Source organism: Marmota flaviventris, chromosome 2 (genome assembly GCF_047511675.1).
Source record: "Marmota flaviventris isolate mMarFla1 chromosome 2, mMarFla1.hap1, whole genome shotgun sequence".
NCBI classification, from domain to species: domain Eukaryota; kingdom Metazoa; phylum Chordata; class Mammalia; order Rodentia; family Sciuridae; genus Marmota; species Marmota flaviventris.
Window position 1 is genome coordinate 56498465 of NC_092499.1, and position 19781 is coordinate 56518245.

At 35.2% G+C, this 19781-nt stretch overlaps 1 protein-coding gene across 5 annotated transcripts in view; it reads left to right on the forward strand.

The window, feature by feature from the left end:
• Togaram1 (TOG array regulator of axonemal microtubules 1) overlaps window positions 1–19781 on the forward strand; it is an 88135-nt gene that overhangs the window by 19116 nt on the left and 49238 nt on the right. For all 5 annotated transcript variants that reach the window (XM_071607858.1, XM_071607860.1, XM_027929778.2 and 2 more), the window contains exons 2-4: window positions 11159–11315; window positions 13887–14021; window positions 17698–18006. In XM_071607858.1, the coding sequence (XP_071463959.1) occupies window positions 11159–11315; window positions 13887–14021; window positions 17698–18006 (601 nt within the window). The remainder of the gene's footprint in view (window positions 1–11158; window positions 11316–13886; window positions 14022–17697; window positions 18007–19781) is intronic.

Here is a 19781-nt window from a genome sequence, read left to right on the forward strand (position 1 = left end):
TAATTTATTAAAACACAACAAAACAAAAAAAAAATCTTATTGCTCATAGTTCTGGAGGCTAGGAAATCACAGGATCAAGACACTGGCAGATTTATTGTCTGGTGAGCGTACTTTGCTTCATAGATGGTTGCTGCAGTCTGGCTGGGCACAATTCAGGAGCCACTTGTCAAAAGAAACGAACTTTATTTTTAGAACATACACACCAAACCACACAGCTCCTCAGGAAAAACCTTCAGAGCCCAACTGCCACCACCAGCTTCCCACAAGCCTCTCAACCTTCCCCACTCCTCCTGCTCTTGAGGCTGATTGGCTGGGTCGCGTGGGCAGAGCCAAAAAAGGTCCCCCAATGAGCAGCTCCGTGGTCTGAAAGGGCGGGGAAACAGCCCAATGAGCATCACCGCAGAGGAGCCAATCAGTTGGCAGCTAGAAGTTTGCTGGGGCCACTGTGAGCCAATCATCAGCTGGCAGCTGGAAGTTTGCTGGGGCCCCTTTGGCTGTGGCTCTCAACATCTCCCCCTCTCTGTTTAAACAACAAACATGTGGCTTAGGGACCGTGCCTGCCTTAGGTTGTCCAATAGTACATATGGTCCTTACCCGTTATCGGATGAGCTGACCTCAAGGCGTCAGCCTCCTGTCTTAGGTTGGTACCATTGCAATTGGATCTTACCCGTCATTGACTACCAGCCCAGCATACAGCCACACCTGTGGATAGGTCTTTGTACCAGCGGGGGGGGAGGGGTGTGAGGTTCTTTGCCTCACCTCTGTTGGCCCCCAAATTTTAGCTGAACGACCATGACAAGCAGAAGGGAGGAAGATACACCAAGCCAATTGACGGCTCCTTTTGGAAAAATTGTACCACCGATGACACCATCAGCAAAAATACCCCAACACTACCACAAATTGCTGCACCAACAGATAGTTCACAATGCATACAAGTGAGTTCACAATGCATACAAGTGATACATAGTCCAGGCAAGTTCTGTAAGCAGTTCAGTGATGGCTCCTTTTGGAAAAATTGTACCACTGATGATACCATCAGCAAAAATACCCCAACACTACCACAAGCCGCTGCACCAACAGATAGTTCACAATGCATACAAGTGAGTTCACAATGCATACAAGTGATACATAGTCCAGGCAAGTTCTGCAAGCAGTTCAGTGATGGCTATTCCAGAAGCTGTAGATTGGTTTTATCTTTGTCTTCACTGGCGCTGGGATGAAGATAGGAATTCTGGCAATAATGGCTAAAGAAAAAATATGTAACATTCCAGAAGGCACTAAAAGAAAACAATTTTCTTAACAATTTACATTATCTTGAACAGAATTATTAAATATAATGAAAAGGGAAGGTGAAAGTAAACAAACAGATCTGTCAACCTCCTTTTTTATTCACATACTAAAACAATCCTCAACAGCTGTTTACCCAATTTAAATTAAACCATTTAAATCACGTGAATTAAAAAAAAAAATGTGGATCCATTTTTTCATGAGCACTCATCATATATGATATATGGGCATACGTACATACAAACATACAACATAAAACACAAGTGTGCACACAACACATAACATAATAGTAAAGGCCTTATAACTTTTTACAGGTGAAATCTCCATTGCAATGTTTAAAAACTCTATAGTCAAAAAATAGAACTGATCAGCAAAACATTAACCTAGGTCTGTATGAGCTCAAAAAACAAAATAGAACTTCATGATGTGGGAAAGGGTAATAATAAAATAGTTATTGAAAACAGCATCCTGGTTCTGTCGCAGATGTAAGAATAGCCAAACTGGAGTTTTGGATATCAGTTGTTATGGATTTGAGCCAAATCATCTTCTTTTTGGTCTGTAGAAATCACTTTAGTTAATCTTTCTGGAATCCAAATCGGCTGCTGTTCTTCCTGTGGAAACACATAAACAGACCCCTGACTCCAGACAATCACTGGGTCAGGACCTTAGTTAATCTCTCTGGAATCCAAATCGGCTGCTGTTCTCCCTGTGGAAACACACAAACAGACCCCCGACTCCAGACAATTACTGGGTCGGGACCTTTCCATTGTCCTGTTAGAATATCCTTCCAAAGTACCTTGGGCTTATGTACATTTTTTGGACACATATGCCTTTCCGCAGCACTAAGCCCTGATGAATCCAAATTTAAAAAGTTTAGAGTAAAAAGGGTTATTTTAAGTTTATCTTTGGGGAATATATACCCCTTCCCAATTCCCTCTTTTTGCTTTAATAAGTACATTTTAATAGTTTGATGAGCTCTTTCAACTATGCATTGTCCCTGTGGATTGTATGGGATTCCTGTTATATGAGTAATGCCAAATGATGAGCAAAATTGTTTAAAAGAGGTAGACATATAACCAGGGGCATTATCTGTTTTTAACTGTTTTGGATCGCCCACAGTGGCAAAATTTTGTAAGCAATGAGCTATAATATCTTTAGTTTTTTCTCCGGCATGAAGGGAGCCCATCAAAAATCCAGAAGAAGTATCAACTGTAACATGCAAATATTTTAATTTTCCAAATTGTGGCAAGTGTGTGACGTCCATCTGCCAAATATGGTTAGGTATCAGTCCTCTAGGATTAACTCCAAGATTAACTTGTGGTAAAAAGGTCACACAATTTTGACATTGTTTTATTATTTGTCTAGCTTGTTCCTTAGTTATTTTAAAACACTTTTGTAAAGTATTAACACTGACATGGAACTTTTTATGAAAATTTGTAGCTTCTTCTAGTGTAGAGAAAATATGTATGTCATGTGTAGTTTTATCTGCTAAATCATTGCCCAAACTAAGGGCTCCAGGCAATCCTGTATGTGCCCTGATATGTCCTATAAAGAAAGGATCTTTTCTGTCCCAGATTAGACTTTGTTTAATGGAAAGCAAAGAGAAAACAGTAGAGGAAGGGGAAATCCTACCAGCATCTTCAAAGGATATTATAGCATTAACTATATACTGACTATCGGAAAATAAATTAAATACAGAATCTTTAAACATCACAAAAGCTTGTAATACTGCATTAAGCTCTACCTTTTGAGCTGATTGTTTGGGTATTAAAAATGTAAAAGTTTGATCAGGTGTAACTATTGCTGCTGTACCATTATTTGACCCATCAGTGAATATATTTGGAGCATTCATGATAGGTGTTTTTCTTGTCATTTTTGGAAAAATTACAGGATGCGATGACCAAAAATACAACAAAGGATTAAATGGTAAGTGGTTATCAAATGAAACATTAGATTTGCACATGATTATTGCCCAAGTATTTAACTCATTAGCTAACTCATCAATTTGATTCATAGTATGTGGAGTAATAATTTTATTGGGAGAAATTCCAAACACTCCCTTTGCTGCTTTTATTCCTTTGAGTATTAATTGTCCTACAGCCTCAGGATACCTAGTAAGAATAGTGTTAGGAGAATAAGATAAATGTATCCATAATAATGGACCTTCTTGCCAAAATACTCCTGTAGGAATATTTTTTGTTGGTAGTACAATAAATAATAAAGGCAAATTTATATCAATTCTATCCAAATGCATATTTTCCATATATGTTTCAATGATTTTTAATGCCTTTCTTGCTTCAGGCATTAACATTCGGGGTGAATTTGGATCTGATGGACCTTTTAGGATATCAAATAAAGGTCCCAACTCTCCTGTTGGTATACCTAGATAAGGCCTTATCCAATTTATGTCTCCTAATAACTTTTGAAAGTCGTTAAGTGATTTGAGTTGATCTACTCGTATTTGAATTTTTGGTGGACGGACCATAGTTGAGGATAATAGACCTCCTAAATAATTAATTGGAAAATTTAATTGTACTTTATCTATTGCTATCTCTAGATTATAATTTTTTAATAAGTTTGTAAGTGTGGCATAACATTCTAGCAATGTGTTTTTATCTTTATGTGCTAATAATACATCATCCGTATAGTGAAATATTTGTAGTTCAGGATTTTGATTTCTAAGTGGCTGGATTACTTTGTTAACATAAATTTGACACATAGTTGGGCTGTTAGCCATCCCTTGAGGGAGTACTTTGCATTCATATCTCTGATCAGGACCTTCATGATTCAGTGCAGGGATAGTAAATGCAAAACGTGGACTATCCTCGGGATGAATTGGAATTAAAAAAAAAACAATCTTTAATATCTATAACTAAAACATACCAGGTTTTTGGCAAAGCAGACAATTGAGGAATCCCCGATTGAGCAGGTCCCATAATAATCATCTCATTATTATTGGCTCTTAAATCTTGCAATAATCTCCATTTACCAGATTTCTTTTTTATGACAAATATGGAAGTATTATGGGGAGATACAGAAGGTTGCATATGTCCTTCCACTAATTGTTGTTTGACCAGGTCATGGGCTGCTTGTATCTTTTCTTTAGTCAGGGGCCACTGAGGAACCCATACTGGTCTTTCTGATTTCCAAGTAATTTTTATTGTCTCAGTGGCCCTTTCTGAAAATCCAACCCATGTCTGTCCATTCCTTGATCTATTTGTATTGGTGCTGCTATACCTTGTTCTTGTTTTTCTAATCTTTTTCCTTTCCTAAAACCTTGTCTAGTCATAATAGTGGGTGCATTTTGGTTGATGTTATTTGTTAATGTCAAACCTAATTGATCTAGGACATCTCGTCCCCATAAATTTACGGGAAGATGATCCAATACATATGGCTGTATAGTTCCTTCACATCCTTCAGGATCCTTCCAATCTAATACCATTGCACTTCTATGGGGATTAGTCGCCACTCCTAGGCCTCGAAGCGTTTGAGTGGCTTGTTGTAATGGCCAATGTTTTGGCCATTCTTGATGAGAGATGATGCTAAGGTCTGCACCTGTATCCAATAGCCCATTAAATTCATGTCCTTGAATATTTAGTTTTAGCATGGGGTGAGAATCTAAATTTAAAGAAAGCATAGCCCAATCTACACCTGTGGAGCCTAATCCCTTGGAACCTCTTTCTACAGTACAACTGGAAAATTTATCATGTAGGCTGGGTATTATTAGTAAATGTGCTATTCTATCTCCTGGTGAAATTACTGATATACCCTTTGGAGAACTGGCTATAATTTTTATTTCACCTTCATAATCGGGATCAATTACCCCAGGACTTATCATAAGTCCTTTTAGAGTAGAAGAGCTAGGTCCCAATAATAAGCCTACTGTTCCTTTGGGAAGAGGTCCTTTTACCCCTGTGGGAATGATTTGAACTCCCATCTCTGGAGTTAGTACTGACCTGGCGGATCATAGTTAAAGGGACAAACAAGCTCTTTCAGGCCCATTTTGCAGGGACACTAAATCCCATTCATGAAGATGAACACTCATAACCTAATTACATCTCAGGGGCACCACCTATTACTATCATCACCATGGGAACAGATTTCAACATACGAATTTTGGGAAGACATATGCATAATGCAAACCATAGCAGAAGCTACCTCTCAATAACATTTACTATGAACCAGGCATTATTCTAGACACAAAGGTAAAATAATTGGCTTAAGATCTCTTAGCTAGTGAGTAGCAGACTGATTTGAACCTAGGTAGAATGGATCCAGAGTTGGTGCTCTGAATCAGTACACTGTCAAATAATGACCTCTTCATTACAACACTTTGAGAAATTGGCAAAGGGTTGATTAACAAGGTGAATTTGTCATATTCCTTGATAAAAGCTAAAACTTTAAGTGTACTGGAGGGCAAAATCTGGCAAGGAAAATAACTTGAACAACAAGAATAAGATAATGGACCACTGAGCCTTAGAGCAAAATATAACATGTTAGTACTGTAATACTGAATAAACAAACATAATATAAGAATAGTCTTATTTAATGGCTGAAGTTGGCTCCCTCTATAGTCTAAGGTAATACATAGGAGGTCACAGTGTTTCCTTTTATGGAGTTCATGTATTCAGCTGTCTTTCATCCTCAGTCACAGACCTGTCCCGTTGTCTGATTTGGGCTGGCCTTTGCCCACACTCTAATTTAACATTTGCAGTCCTCTCTAATCTGATATTTCTGTGTTGTCCACATGTAGAGTTTGTTAGTGACATTAAATAGCAAAAGTTCCTCCCCGCATCATGAATTTTCAGTCCATGCTCCTATATCTCATTTCGAAGATAAATAGACCAGTTTGGTTGGAAGAATGGTTTTTGTAGTATAGTTTTTGGGAAGAAAAGATTACAAGAGTGAAGTAGAGGCTAGATTGGAAATCCTTGAATACCAGGCTAAAGAGTTTTGTGTAGTGTTTTGATAGTGATGTGAGATTGCAGGAGGGATGTTTTTGTTTTTGTTTTCTCCCAAGGAGGTGGGATGCTGTTTAAAATCAGTGCTTCGGGAAAATCAATCTCAACCACTGTGAATATTTTGTAAAAGAATCTAGAGATCGAAGATTAGAAGACCAATTAGACACTTAGTACACTGATTAAGATGTGAGGTGTTGAGTTTTAAGAGGATTAGTATAGTGTCTCGATTAGACTAAAAAGGGATGGATGCAAAAGACATTTCAAAGGCTACTAGTGATTGTAAGGAAAAAAGGGAAAGAAAAGAGGGCTAGCTATATATTTGATGACTAAATGCATCATAGATTCATGAATATTCATGGAAAGGTCTCAAAGCAAGAAGTTAATTTAGGGGGAAGATAAATTCATGGTGAAGAAAAAAATATTCCAGTTGAGTTAAATACTAGTACTCTTCAAGAGACATGAGAACTAGAGAAGCAGCTTCTGGAAGAAATGCACTGAGAAGTAATTGCTGAAACTGAAAATGGATATGCTCTCTAATTAATGATATGTGGAGTAAGACAAAATGATTAAGACCAAATCTTGGTATACATCCTCATTTAGGGAATACCTACAGGAAATCACCAAAATTGGCAAAGAGAAGGTGGTCCTGAGAACTGAAAGAGAACCAAGAAAGAACAAGGTTCTCCAAATAAAGTGGCAAGAAAGTTTCAAGGAGTGATCAGTACTATTAAATGCATCTCAGAGTATGAAGAAAATAAAAACAGAAAAAGAAGACTTGTTCTTATATATTACATCCTATTGTTTGTAAAATACATACTTTTAATAATATTGTTTTTTAGTGTCTTGTAAAGTCTTCTGAGTATAGAAGGTTTTATATGCTTACATAGAGAACTTGGAAAATTCAAAGGGCTCTAAAAAAAATTAAAATTTTTCCATAATCCCACTACTAAGAGAGATCTGCTGTCAATATTTTATTACTTGTGTTTCCAGTATTGTTTCAATTTATATATACAGGTATAGATTATTTTTTCCATACGTGAAAGTCTCCCTTTTCCCACTTACTTTGTAGTATACATTTTATACTACAGAGCCATAGTACAGAAACCACATGATATTGTCACCAAACCAGACATGTAGACTAACGGTATAGAATAGAAGACACAGAAACAAACCCTCATAAATATTTAAATCACACTAGACAAAGGCACCAAAAACATACATTGGAGAAAAGATAGCCTCTTCAACAGATGGTGCTAGGAAAACTGGAAATTCATATATAAAAAATAAAATTAAACCCCTATTTGTCACCCTGCGTGAAACTCAACTCAAAGTGGATCAAAGATTTAGGCACCAGAACAGAGACCCTGCACCTAATAGAAGAAAAAGTAGGCCCAAATCTACCATGTTGGCTTAGGAACTGACTTCATTAACAAGACTCCTAAAGGGGCTGGAGATGTGGCTCAAGCGGTAGCACGCTCGCCTGGCATGCGTGTGTCCCGGGTTCGATCCTCAGCACCGCATACAAACAAAGATGTTGTGTCCGCCGAGAACTAAAAAATAAATATTAAAAATTCTCTCTCTCTCTCTCTCTCTCTCTTAAAAAAAAAAAAAAAAGAACATTTAAAAAAAAACAAGACTCCTAAAGCGCAAGAAGTAAAATCAAGAATCAATAAATGGATGGATTCAAACTAAAAAAGCTTCTTCTCAGCAAAGGAAACAATAATGTGAAGAGAGAGCCTATAGAATGTGAGAAAATCTTTACCACATGCACCTCAGAGCATTAATCTCCAGGATATATAAGGAACTCAAAAAAATCTTAAAACTGGGGTTGGGGATTTGGCTCAAGTGGTAGCACGCTCACCTGGCATGCATGAGACACTGGGTTTGATCCTCAGCACCACATTAAAAAAAGTAAAATAAAGGTATAAAAAAAAGACAAATAACCCAATCAATAAATGGGCAAAAGAGCCGAACAGGCACTTCACAGAAGAAGAAATACAGTCGATCAACAAATATATGAAAAAATGTTCATCTCTAGCAATCAGAGAAATACAAATCAAAACTTAGCTGGACTTGGTGGCGCATGCCTGTAATCCCCAGGAGCTTGGAAGGCTGAGCAAGGAGGATCGAGAATTCAAAGCCAGCCTTGGCAACAGCAAGGTACTAGGTAACTCAGTGAAACCCTGTCTCTAAATAAAATGTAAAATAGGACTGGGGATGTGGCTCAGTGGTCAAGCACCCATGAGTTCAATCCCCAATACACCCCCCCCCAAATAAAAAAGAATACAAGCAACAATAAATGACGATGAAGATATCAGGGAAGGTACACTCATACATTACTGGTGGGACTGCAAATTGGTGTGACCATTATGGAAAGCAGTATGGAGATTCCTCAGGAAACTTTGACCCAGCTATCCCACTCCTTGGTTTATACCCAAAGGACTTAAAAATCAGCATACTACAGTTATGCAGCCACATCAATGTTAATAGCAGCTCAACTCACAATAGCTAAACTATGGAATCAACCGAGGTGCCCTTCAATAGATGCGTGGATAAAGAAAATGTGGTATATATATATATTCAATGTGGTATAGAATATTACTCAACTTTAAAGAAGAATGAAATTATGGCATTTGCCAGTAAATGGATGGAGCGATAGAGGTAGAGAATATCATGGTAAGCAAAATAAGCCAGTCTCAAAAAAAAAAAAAAAAAACAAAAAAACGGAATATTTTCTCTGATATGCAGATGCTAATTCACACTAAATGGGGCAGTTAGGGAAGAATAGAGGTACTCTGGATTAGACAGGGGAGTGAAGAGAGGGGAGGAATGGGGAGGTATGAAGAATAGTAGAATGAATCTGACATTATTACTCTGTGTGCATATATGATTACACAACTGGTGTGATTCTACATCATGTACAACCAGAAGAATGAGAAGTTATACTCCATTTATGTATGATGTGTCAAAATGCATTCTGCTATCAATGTCCATGTTGTTTCCAATAAGTAGTAATTCAATTTTCTTTTTAAATTTTTTGAACTGCCTGAAGAATTTGAAAAACTTTTTTTTAGTGCTTGTAAAACTTAAGAACATTATGTTAAATGAAATAAGCCCAACTCAGAGAAACAAGTACCACATGTTCTCACATGTGTAGAAGTTAAAAAAAAAAAAAAAAGTCATTCTGAATGTGTAGTAGGCTGGGAAGACCGGGAAGATAAAGAGAGACTAGATTTGATTAGTGCACACTGTATGCATGGGTTGAAATATCACAGCAAACACCATTGATGTGCATAATTATTTACACATTAATCAAAAAATATTTTTAAAAATGAACTACTCAAAAGCATATCTACTCTCAGTGTTAAGGCTGCTTATTTCAGAGCTAACAACAAACAGAATGTTTAATAACAGAAAATTTAGAAGGTATGGTAAAAACACCTTTCATTCTTATTTCATATTTGATCTATTTAATCAGTAATATTTTGATAGATTTTAAAAGTTGGACATCAGAATGTGAAGCAAGTTTAGAGTTTGACATTTGACATTAATGCTTTTAGACATTTAAGAGAGTCATCTTTATTAACGGGAAAATAATCTAGATAATAAAATTACAGGGAGACAAAATGTATACCAAGTAATGGACATGCTTTATTAATTTATTAAGGGCACTGTTAACAGCTTTTTTAAAATGATAAGAGTCATATATACTCAATTCTATGTTGATAGACATTTTGTCACAGTTTTTCACTATTATAAACAATCTTTTAATGAATATTGGTATACAGATATTCCTCTATATTTCCCTAAAACACAAATCTTAAAAATTTAAACAGTAGTAGTATTCAAGTGCCTAAAAAACTTTCAAAGTTTTTTTTCAAATGGATGTATTTTTAATTTTACCATATTTCATTGCTATCTGCTACTCGCAAAGTTCACAAAGAAGCACATTTACAAGGATTTTAGTTCACTGTATGTCTAGATTTGATTGTTTCTGTAATTTCCAGGTACATATATAGATGGTATAATTTTTCAGTTTACTCACTTTTCCGAATGTTTTGTAGCCATGTTGAATGTGAAATGATCCAGAATAATGGGGATTGTCAGTGTGAAGAATTCTGAACACTTGAAACACGTGCTCTTTAATTGTGATTAGATATAACTTCAAAATTGTATCCTGGGACTTTTGTACCTTAAACATCATATGGGGTTTATAAGAAAGGACTTGGAAACCACAAGGTTTCCACAAAGACATATATAAAGAATTATACTGGGTTTTTTTATTTGTTTCTGTGGTGCTGGAGATTGAACCCAGGGCCTCATGTATGCTAAGGACATACTCTATCACTGAACTACACCTTTTAGCCCCTATGTACTTGTTTTTCACCCAAGAGACTTAGAAGAAACTTTCGTAAAGGAACCATGAATAGGTTACCATGTCATTTTTATTACATTTGGTCTACAGAATATGGATAATGAATTTGCTTCAGTGAGAACAGTATAATGGATGCTTGCTTGTTCAGTGACCTTCAGTTTGGCATTTATTGTTTAATGCTCTCAGATGGCATAGTTTAAAAGATTATGCTGCAGAATGAGGTAACTCCATTCTTCATTCAAGTTGTCATTTCACCTTTTTCATCATTTGTGTTCTCTCCTTTCTAGTTGCCAGATACATACTATATGCAAGTAAAGTACAGAAAAGCATTGAAGTGAAGTAGAAAGAAAGAGAAAAAAATTAGCTTTTCTATCCTAGAAAGAAAAGTATTATTATATTACACTGTATATCGATGTTTATTTCTATCACTGTATATTTGATAATATTTTTATTATCTGAATTTCATTGTTGGGTTTAAGTTGTTTTGTCATATTTTTAAATACATATTTGCTAATTTGTTATTCTGTTCTCATAGTTTTCAGCATATGATCTCATCCCATCTCCAAAATTAAAGCCCTCCCAAGGAATGCCAGTCAATGATGATTTATGTTTTAGCAGAAAAAGAGTATCAAGAAACTTGTTTCAGAATAGTCGGGATTTTAACTCAGATTCCCTTCCTGTGTGTGCTGCTGGTAAGTAAAAGTTGCAGGTGATGAACATATTCAAGTTAAAGACTTCTTTAAAATTCATAGTCCATTTGAGGAGTCAAAGAACTTATAATCTAATAGGAAATTCAGATTCAATAAATATTTATTAAAAATCTGATAAAAATGTTCATTTTGAAATTATTGTTTTGGGCTGGGGATATAGCTCGTATGGCATAGTGCTTGCCTCATATGCACAAGGCCATGGAAGAAAGAAAGAAAGAAATTATTGTTCATGAGACCATGAAAGGTTTGTTACTGAATTCTGTTAAGTAACAAAGTAAGACAATATTCACTTAATGAAACATTCACATTTATTGAGTTCTTCTATGTGAGGAACTTTCTAAGTACCAGCGATAGAGCAGTCAACAGGAGAGGAGAAACTTTCTACCTAATAAAGTTGTCATTCTAAATGGAAGACTTGGTAGATTAGATGATGATATATGCTGGATAAAAATAAAACAGAGGGCTGGAATTGAAATTCAGTGGTAGAGCGCTTGCCTAGTGTGTGTGAGGAACTGGGTTTAATCCTCAACACCACATAAAAATAAATAAATAAAGATATTGTGTCTGTCTACAACCAAAAAAAAAAAAAAACATTTAAAAAATAAAATAAATTAAATAAAACAGAGAAGTGGAATATGGACTACTGTTTTAAGTAATACAGTGAAAGATAGCCATATTCAGATGAGAATATTTGGGGCAAGCTAATAGATACCAAGAGAGAAGAGTAAATAATTTCAGGAAGAGAGAACAGTTAGTGCAGAGTAACTGCATAAGAACATACATGGGACATGCATGAGAAAGATAAAAGAGGCTAGTATGCCTGGAATGAAATGAGTAAGAGGAAGAGAAGTAAAAAATTAAAGAAATAATAGAGGACCTTAAATATAAGAACCACTGAGCTATTGAATGAACTTTAACTTTTACTCTGAATGAGAGGTATTTTAAAGAAAGAAGTGACATCAGTTGCTTTTTTGTTTTCCAAGCTCATTTTGGATCTCATATTTAAAATAAATGTAATGAGGACACAGGCAAAAATGGAGAACTGATTAAGATTCTCTTGTCATGATCCTGGTTAGAGTTGATGGAAACTTTCACCAGAACTAAAATAGCAATGAACATAGTGAAAGGTGATTAGATTCTAATTATATGTCAGAGGTAAAGTTGACATGATTTGCTGGTAGATTGGATATTGAGTGTGAGGAAGAAGAGTCAAAATGCTTTAAGAATGTTCTACTAGAGCAACTGGAAAGATGTTTAATTGCCTAAGTGTTACAGAAAGTAAATATTGCTATGGTAGTTCAGAGGACATGGTCATTGCCATGGGCTATAAAAGAAGGAAAAGTCATTTATGATTCATGTGGTACAAGCAGTTAGAAGGGAACTATGAGGGACATGAATATTTATATTAGGAATGGACTTGATATTCTGAGAGTTGTATCAAGGCAAGATTCATTTTAGATGATGAAAGATAAATTGGGACACAAGGAACCCTTGAATGCTCAAAAATTTGAACTTATATTTGTAACATTTATATTTATTTTGAACTTATATTTGTAAGCCTTAAGGAGCAATAGAGATTTTCTTTTATTATTAAGAAAAAGAAGCTAGAGTGACAAGGTTGTAAGGAATAAAATCAGGAAAATATGATATTTTGATATAAAAGATAAGGAGAATAGAGAAGAATTTCAAAATTTAGTCTTCAGATAAAAATGAGACATTAGGGTAATCACACTGCTATGATTTTTCCTGTGTATGTTAATAAGCTTGTATTCTTTTTTCTTTCTTTTTTTTTCTTTTTAATGTTTTGTAGTTATAGATGGACAGAATGCTTTATTTTGTTATGTGGTGCTAAGGGGTGAACCCAGTGCCTCACATGTGCTAGGCAAGCACTCTGCCACTGAGCCACAACCCCAGCCCTTGTATTCTTTTTTCTATGAAACAAACAAACAAACAAAAATGGAAATGTGATGACAAAAATGATACCAGTGGGAAGGTAAAACGGTTTAGAAGGTAAAAATATTCAGTATCCAAGTTCTATCAGTTTTGGAAATTTTGGACAAAGTTTGGATATGGTATTATTTCTTCTAGGACAGTTTATAGACCTTAATGCAATACAGTTCCATAGTATTTTCAAGCAGAAATAAAATGTCTGGATGAGCTTAGGATGTGTTATGTTAAGAAAGAAAGTAGAAGAGTTCTGTGGTAGGAACTTTTTGGGGTAGTAAGCATCCTTAAGATACCAGGAAGAAGGGGAGCCAGGTCTGGAGAAACATTCCATGGTGAGAAAAGGGAGAGAGTAGAAAGAAATTGCCTTTGTGTATTTTCTTCAAAATACCTTTCCTTTCCTTGTTCTTTACCAGTTTGTATTCAGTCCTTTTAAACCCCTGCCACTTCTCAGATTTACCCATACCCAAAGCTATCTGACTTTTTTGTTTGCCTGACTTACTGTACTGTATTACTATTTTTTTTCACCAGTATACACCAACATTTGATGTATTCATGGAATAAAGTTTACTTTTACTTTTGTGTTTTTTCCCCACTTTCCTTTAAAAGGTACTACTGGGACTCATCAGACGAATCTTCCTGGGAAATGTGGACAACTTGGATTTTCACAGATATGTGGTAAAACTGGCAGTGTGGATTCTGATTTACAGTTCCTGGGGACAACTAACAGTCATCCAGATAAAGGTATAAGTTCAGATTTATTTGGAAACAAATGATTTATAACTATTTGGAATGATTTCCAACATTAGCTTATGTTACTTTGTGTAATTTTAATCATCACAATAAAAATGTATGTTATATTTTAATAACATTTTTTAATAATACTTATCTAAAATGTTAGCGTTTGTAATCTTGTTATAAATGTGACTGATTAAAATTAAAAGCTTAGGCTGGGCACGGTGGTACTTGCCTGTAATCCCAGCAGCTTGGAAGGCTGATACAGGAGGATCGTGAGTTCAAAGCCAACCTCAGCAAAAGCAAGGCGCTAAGCAACTCAGTGAGACCCTGTCTCTAAATAATAAAATACAAAATAGGGCTGGGAATGTGGCTCAATGGTCAAATGCCTCTGAGTTCAACCCCCAGTACTCAAAAATAAAAAATAAAAATAAATAAAAAGCTTAGAAACTTATAATGGAAATGAGCAAGTATCTGAAAATAACACTATTTATTAAATAATACTGTATGAAGACAATTTTCCCACAACAGCTTTAAAATTTAAGGTTATTAGAAATGATTATGTGTACTGTTTGGAATTCTAACTTCCTAACAAGCTATTATTTCAACAAAGAAGCAAGATACAGAAGAAAAGGAAGGGTTTGAGACTGGTTGTGTCAGCCACATGAATTTTGAGATTTAATATATTTTAAAGTTTCTTGCTAATTAATACCTTTAACAATTATTCTGTAGAGGTAGGATCAAATTAAATATTTCTAGAAATCTTTTTTTCTTTTTTGGGGTGATTGGGAATCTATTATGACCATACCCCGGTACTAGGAATTTTACCCAAGGGTACTCTACCATTGAGCCCTTTTTACTTTATAGCTTTGAGATTGGGTCTTGCTAAGTTGCCCAAGTTGGCCTTGAACTTGCTGTCCTCCTGCATCAGCCTCCCAAGTAGCTGGAATTAAAGGCATGCACCACTGTGCCCAGCTGAAAATATCTTAATTTTTTTGGGGGGTGAGCGATATCAAGGATTGAATTTGGGACAACAAACCACTGAGCAACATCCCCAGCCCTATTGTTTGTATTTTTATTTAGAAACAGGGTCTTACTGAGTTGCTTAGCACCTCACCATTGCTGAGGCTGGCTTTGAACTCATAATCCTCTCGTCTCAGCCTCCCCAGCCACTGGGAATTACAGGCGTGCACCACCACGCCAACTGAAATATTTTAATTTTTATTGAAACATAGCAATATGTTTCTATATTTGTTATGGAAAAGAAATGATCATTTGAAATCAATAAAGAAGATTTAGTTAATAAAGGACTTACATTTTAGCTATGTTTCTCACCACCTACCCAAAAGAGCTATATGACTTCTTAAATTTTTTCTTTGTGGTGTTAATTCACAAAATAATAATTTAGTTCATCTTTCTTAATGATATGAGTATTTTCTAAATCTGACTATGAAATATTTCTGAGTCTCCTGATTAGTAGAAGCCAAGAAGATTCACTGTGTTGCTTATCTGCTCCTGTTTAGGCCATCCCTGAATGATACATTACCTCTGAAAATACCTCCACTCTTAGTATATTTTCAGATCTGTGTAATGGCTCTGGTTCTCTGTAACCTCTCAGAATATATATTAGAGCAGGAAGTATAAAGGGATATCCTGTTCTTCTAAGTGTAATAGAATTTAACTTAATAGTTGGCTATATATTAAAAATTCTCTCAGGTCTGCATCATCTCAACTTACGTTCCTCATAGGATCTCTGAAGGACTTGGGGAATGGATGTCAAATCATATACATGTTCTCATCCCAGTTTTAAATGTTGTAGTGCTCCCAATATTGGTGTATGTTGCATGGTATTGAATCTATTTATATACATAAAAAATATCTAAGCCAGGGCCTTAGCACATGCCCGTAATCCCAGTGGCTCAGGAGGCACAGACAGGAGGATCATGAGTTCAAAGCCAGTTTCAGCAACAGCGAGTTACTAAGCAACTCAGTGAGACCCTGCCTCTAAATAAAATACAAAATAGGGCTAAGGATGTGACTCAGTGGCCTATCCCCAGTACCACCCCCCCTGCAAAAAAAAAAAAACTGATGTTTGATTTCTTTGTGAGAAATATTTTTAAATCTCCTAAAATGTATAATAAAACACTGCTTCAAAAGCATCAGAACCTGTTAATAAAGCACTGTAATTGAAATCAGGAAACTGAAATTTTTTATTTTATATGTTAATCTGTAACTACCTAAGTCTGCATTTCCACCCAAATAAGATTTGGTGATGGAAGGAGAGGTCTTAACCATGTCACATGTGAATTAAAAGTTGAATGATATATCTTGATATAGGTTTTCAAAATTATTTGTTTCATTTACAGTATACAGTATAAAGCTAGGTCTCTGTCATGTAAAATCATTTTTAAAACATTAAAGGAAAATTTAAGGGAACCCATAAAAGATTACAAATAGAAGTTTGGTTTAGTTGAAGAACAAAAAGAAAATACTAATAAAAGGGAAGAAAAAGTAATAAAGAACATAATAAAGAACACAAAAGAGGGGCTGGGGATATAGCTTAGTCGGTACAGTGCTTGCCTTGCATGTACAAGGCCCTGGGTTCAATCCCTAGCACCACACACACACACAAAAAAAAAAAAGATGGTAGAGGTCTGGGCCTATAGCTCAGTGGTAAAGCACTTGATTAACATGTGTGAGGCACTGAGTTCGATTCTTAGCACCACATTTAAATAAATGAATGATAAAATAAAAGATGGTAGAATTAAAACCAAACATATTAATAATTCTGTAAATATAAATAGATAGGATTAATTATTTTAATTATGGAGATTCGATTATTTGTTTATTTGTTTGTTTGTTGTGCTGCTATAGATTGAACCCAGGGGTATTTTACCACTGAGATACATCCCTAATCCTTTTTATTTTTTATTTTGGGACAGGGTCTTGCTAAGTTGCCCAGGCTAACCTCAAACTTGTGATTCTTCTGCTTCACCCTCCCAAATTGCGGGGATTACAGGTGTGCACCACCACGCATGGCTAGATTTTTACCTTTTATTGAAATGCCATTTTTAAGAGCCACATCTAAAATACATCAGAATAGACTGGGGAAATGTAAAGCATGGAAAACATATTCAAAGAAAAGCAGGTATAAATTTGTTGTTGATAGGGAGACTATGCACACTAAACCTAAAACCATTTTTAGCACTAGAATATTCTTTTAATGAGAAAAAGAACAATTCCTTAAGAAGATGAAACTTTTCTGTGTGTGTGTGTATGTGATATATACATATGTATATGTGTATATGTATATATAATTTGACAAGAAGAAAATTAATATGCAAAGGTTAGATAATTGTTTTAAAAAATTTTTAGTTATAGGTGGACACAATGTCTTTATTTTACTTTATGTGGTGCTGAGGATCAAACCCAGTGCCTCACACATGCTAGGCAAGTGCTCTACCCCTGAGCCACAACCCCAGCCCCAAAGGTTAGACAATTTTAATAGCATAAGGAAATTTGATATTAGAAGATACAAAATAGTTGAACACAAATTAAGTTAGATCTTTACCTCACACCATATAAAAATACAAATACCAGATGGGTTGAAAATCATAATGAAAAAAGAAAAAAAACTTTGAGATGTGAATGCATAAATAACATATTTTCTTTTTCTTTGTTACAGTATATGCTAGCCTAAATTTTGGCAGTAAGACCCTGCAAACATTTGGTAGTCAAACAGAGCGTACTTCATCATACTCTGGTCCAAATCCAAGTCCAGGAGCCTTCATCCTTCCATCCTATCCTCTCTCATCACCTCGAACTAGTCCAAAGCATACATCTCCTCTTACTGTATCTCCAAAGAAGTCTCAAGATAATCCTGTTAATTTCTCAAATTCCTGGCCTCTTAAAAGCTTTGAAGGATTATCAAAGCCAAGTCCACAGAAAATATTCATCAGCCAAAAACCATCTGACCCTACAAGTAGAAATGATGGTAAAAATCTGTACTTTGTTCAAATTTATTTGTGTGCTTAAATTAGTACTTGATATAAGGTTGTTAGATCTTTAAAAGCTGATAAATTGTTTTCTCTAAATTAGTCAATATGTAGAAAAATATTTACTAGTGTACTTAAGAAAGATCAAATGTATATAATATAAAATTCAGTTAGAATGATCATATCTTTTCTTATTCTCACTTACAAATTTTTTTTCAAAACCAGGCTATTAATAACAAATAATGTATATTGCCTCAAAGCCTACTAATAAATTTTAGCATTACAAATATAAAATATCATGCATATTATTCACTGTAATTAATGTCATTCATTTTTCAACATTTATTGAATGCTTATAAAATACACTAAAATTATTTTGAATAGTGGTTTTCTTTTAATTGTTAGAAACCAAAACTTTTTTTAGTATTATCCCATTCCAAAATCTTGAAATTAGCATATCAATTCATTCAAGACAAATCTAATCTCAAAAAGTTCTACATGCGGGACTTGGGTTGTGGCTCAGTGAGAGCACTTGCCAGCCATGTGTGAGGTCCTGGGTTCGATCCTCAGCACCACATATAAATAAATAAAGTGAAAAAATCCACTGGCAACTAAAAAATATTAAAACAAACAAAAAAAAAGAGTTCTACATGCTTTTCTGTCTCAAGCCACTGAGGTAAGATGATCTACCTTTAACCCCATAACACTAATGTTCCAGTTTATAACCATAGTCGGTTTATTGCATATTCAGTCAATTGTATCACTTTTTCTTAACACTCAACCTTCATAGCCTTCTATTAATTTCTTTGTCTTCTCTGTAAGATCAAATATTATATTAAAAGTATGTTTAATAAGCCAGGCATGGGGCTGGGGTTGTGGCTCAGCGGTAGAGCGCTCACCTCACATGTGCGAGACCCTGGGTTCGATCCTCAGCACCACATAAAAATAAATAAGTGAAATAAAGGTATTGTGTCCAACTACAACTAAAAAATAAATATTTTTTAAGAAATGAATAAATAAGCCAGGCGTGGTGGTGCATGCCTGTAATCCCAACAGCTTAGGAGGCTGAGACAGGAGGATTGCAAGTTCAAAGCCAACCTCAGTAACTTATCAAGGCAATTTAGCAACACCCTGTCTCAAAATAAAATATAAAAAGGGCTGGAGATGTGTCTCAGAGGTGAAGCGCCCCTGGGTTTAATTGCCAGTACCAAAAAAAAAGTATGTTTAATAGATCAAATGTATGTATGTAAAATTCAGTTGAAATAATCATTTCTTTTATCTTTTTAAATAATTTTTTTAGTTGTAGATGGATACAATACCTTTGTTTGATAACTTTTTTTTTTTTTATGTGGTGTTGGGGATCAAACCCAGTGCCTCACGCATGCTAGGCAAGTGCTGTACCACTGAGCCACAACCCCAACCCTCATTTCTTTTCTTCTATTGCCATTTCAAAATTCTTTTTCAGAACCAGGCAAATAATAGTGGTTTATAATGAACATGAACAGTATATGTTGCCTAACTTTGGGCTTATGGTGTAGTTCACTGTACAGCATTTGTATAGCTTGTGGGAGGCCTTGAATTTGATCCCGAACAACACTGCTGAATCTTTATATAGCTTATTCTCCCCAATGCCCAGTATTACTGATTTATAGACACTAATCATTCAGATATTGCTTATATAATTATATCATACCAAAAAAGCAGCCCTTCTAGCTTATTTTGGACTTGATCATAACAAATACTAGTCATGATGATTTCTGCGATGGTAAATAAC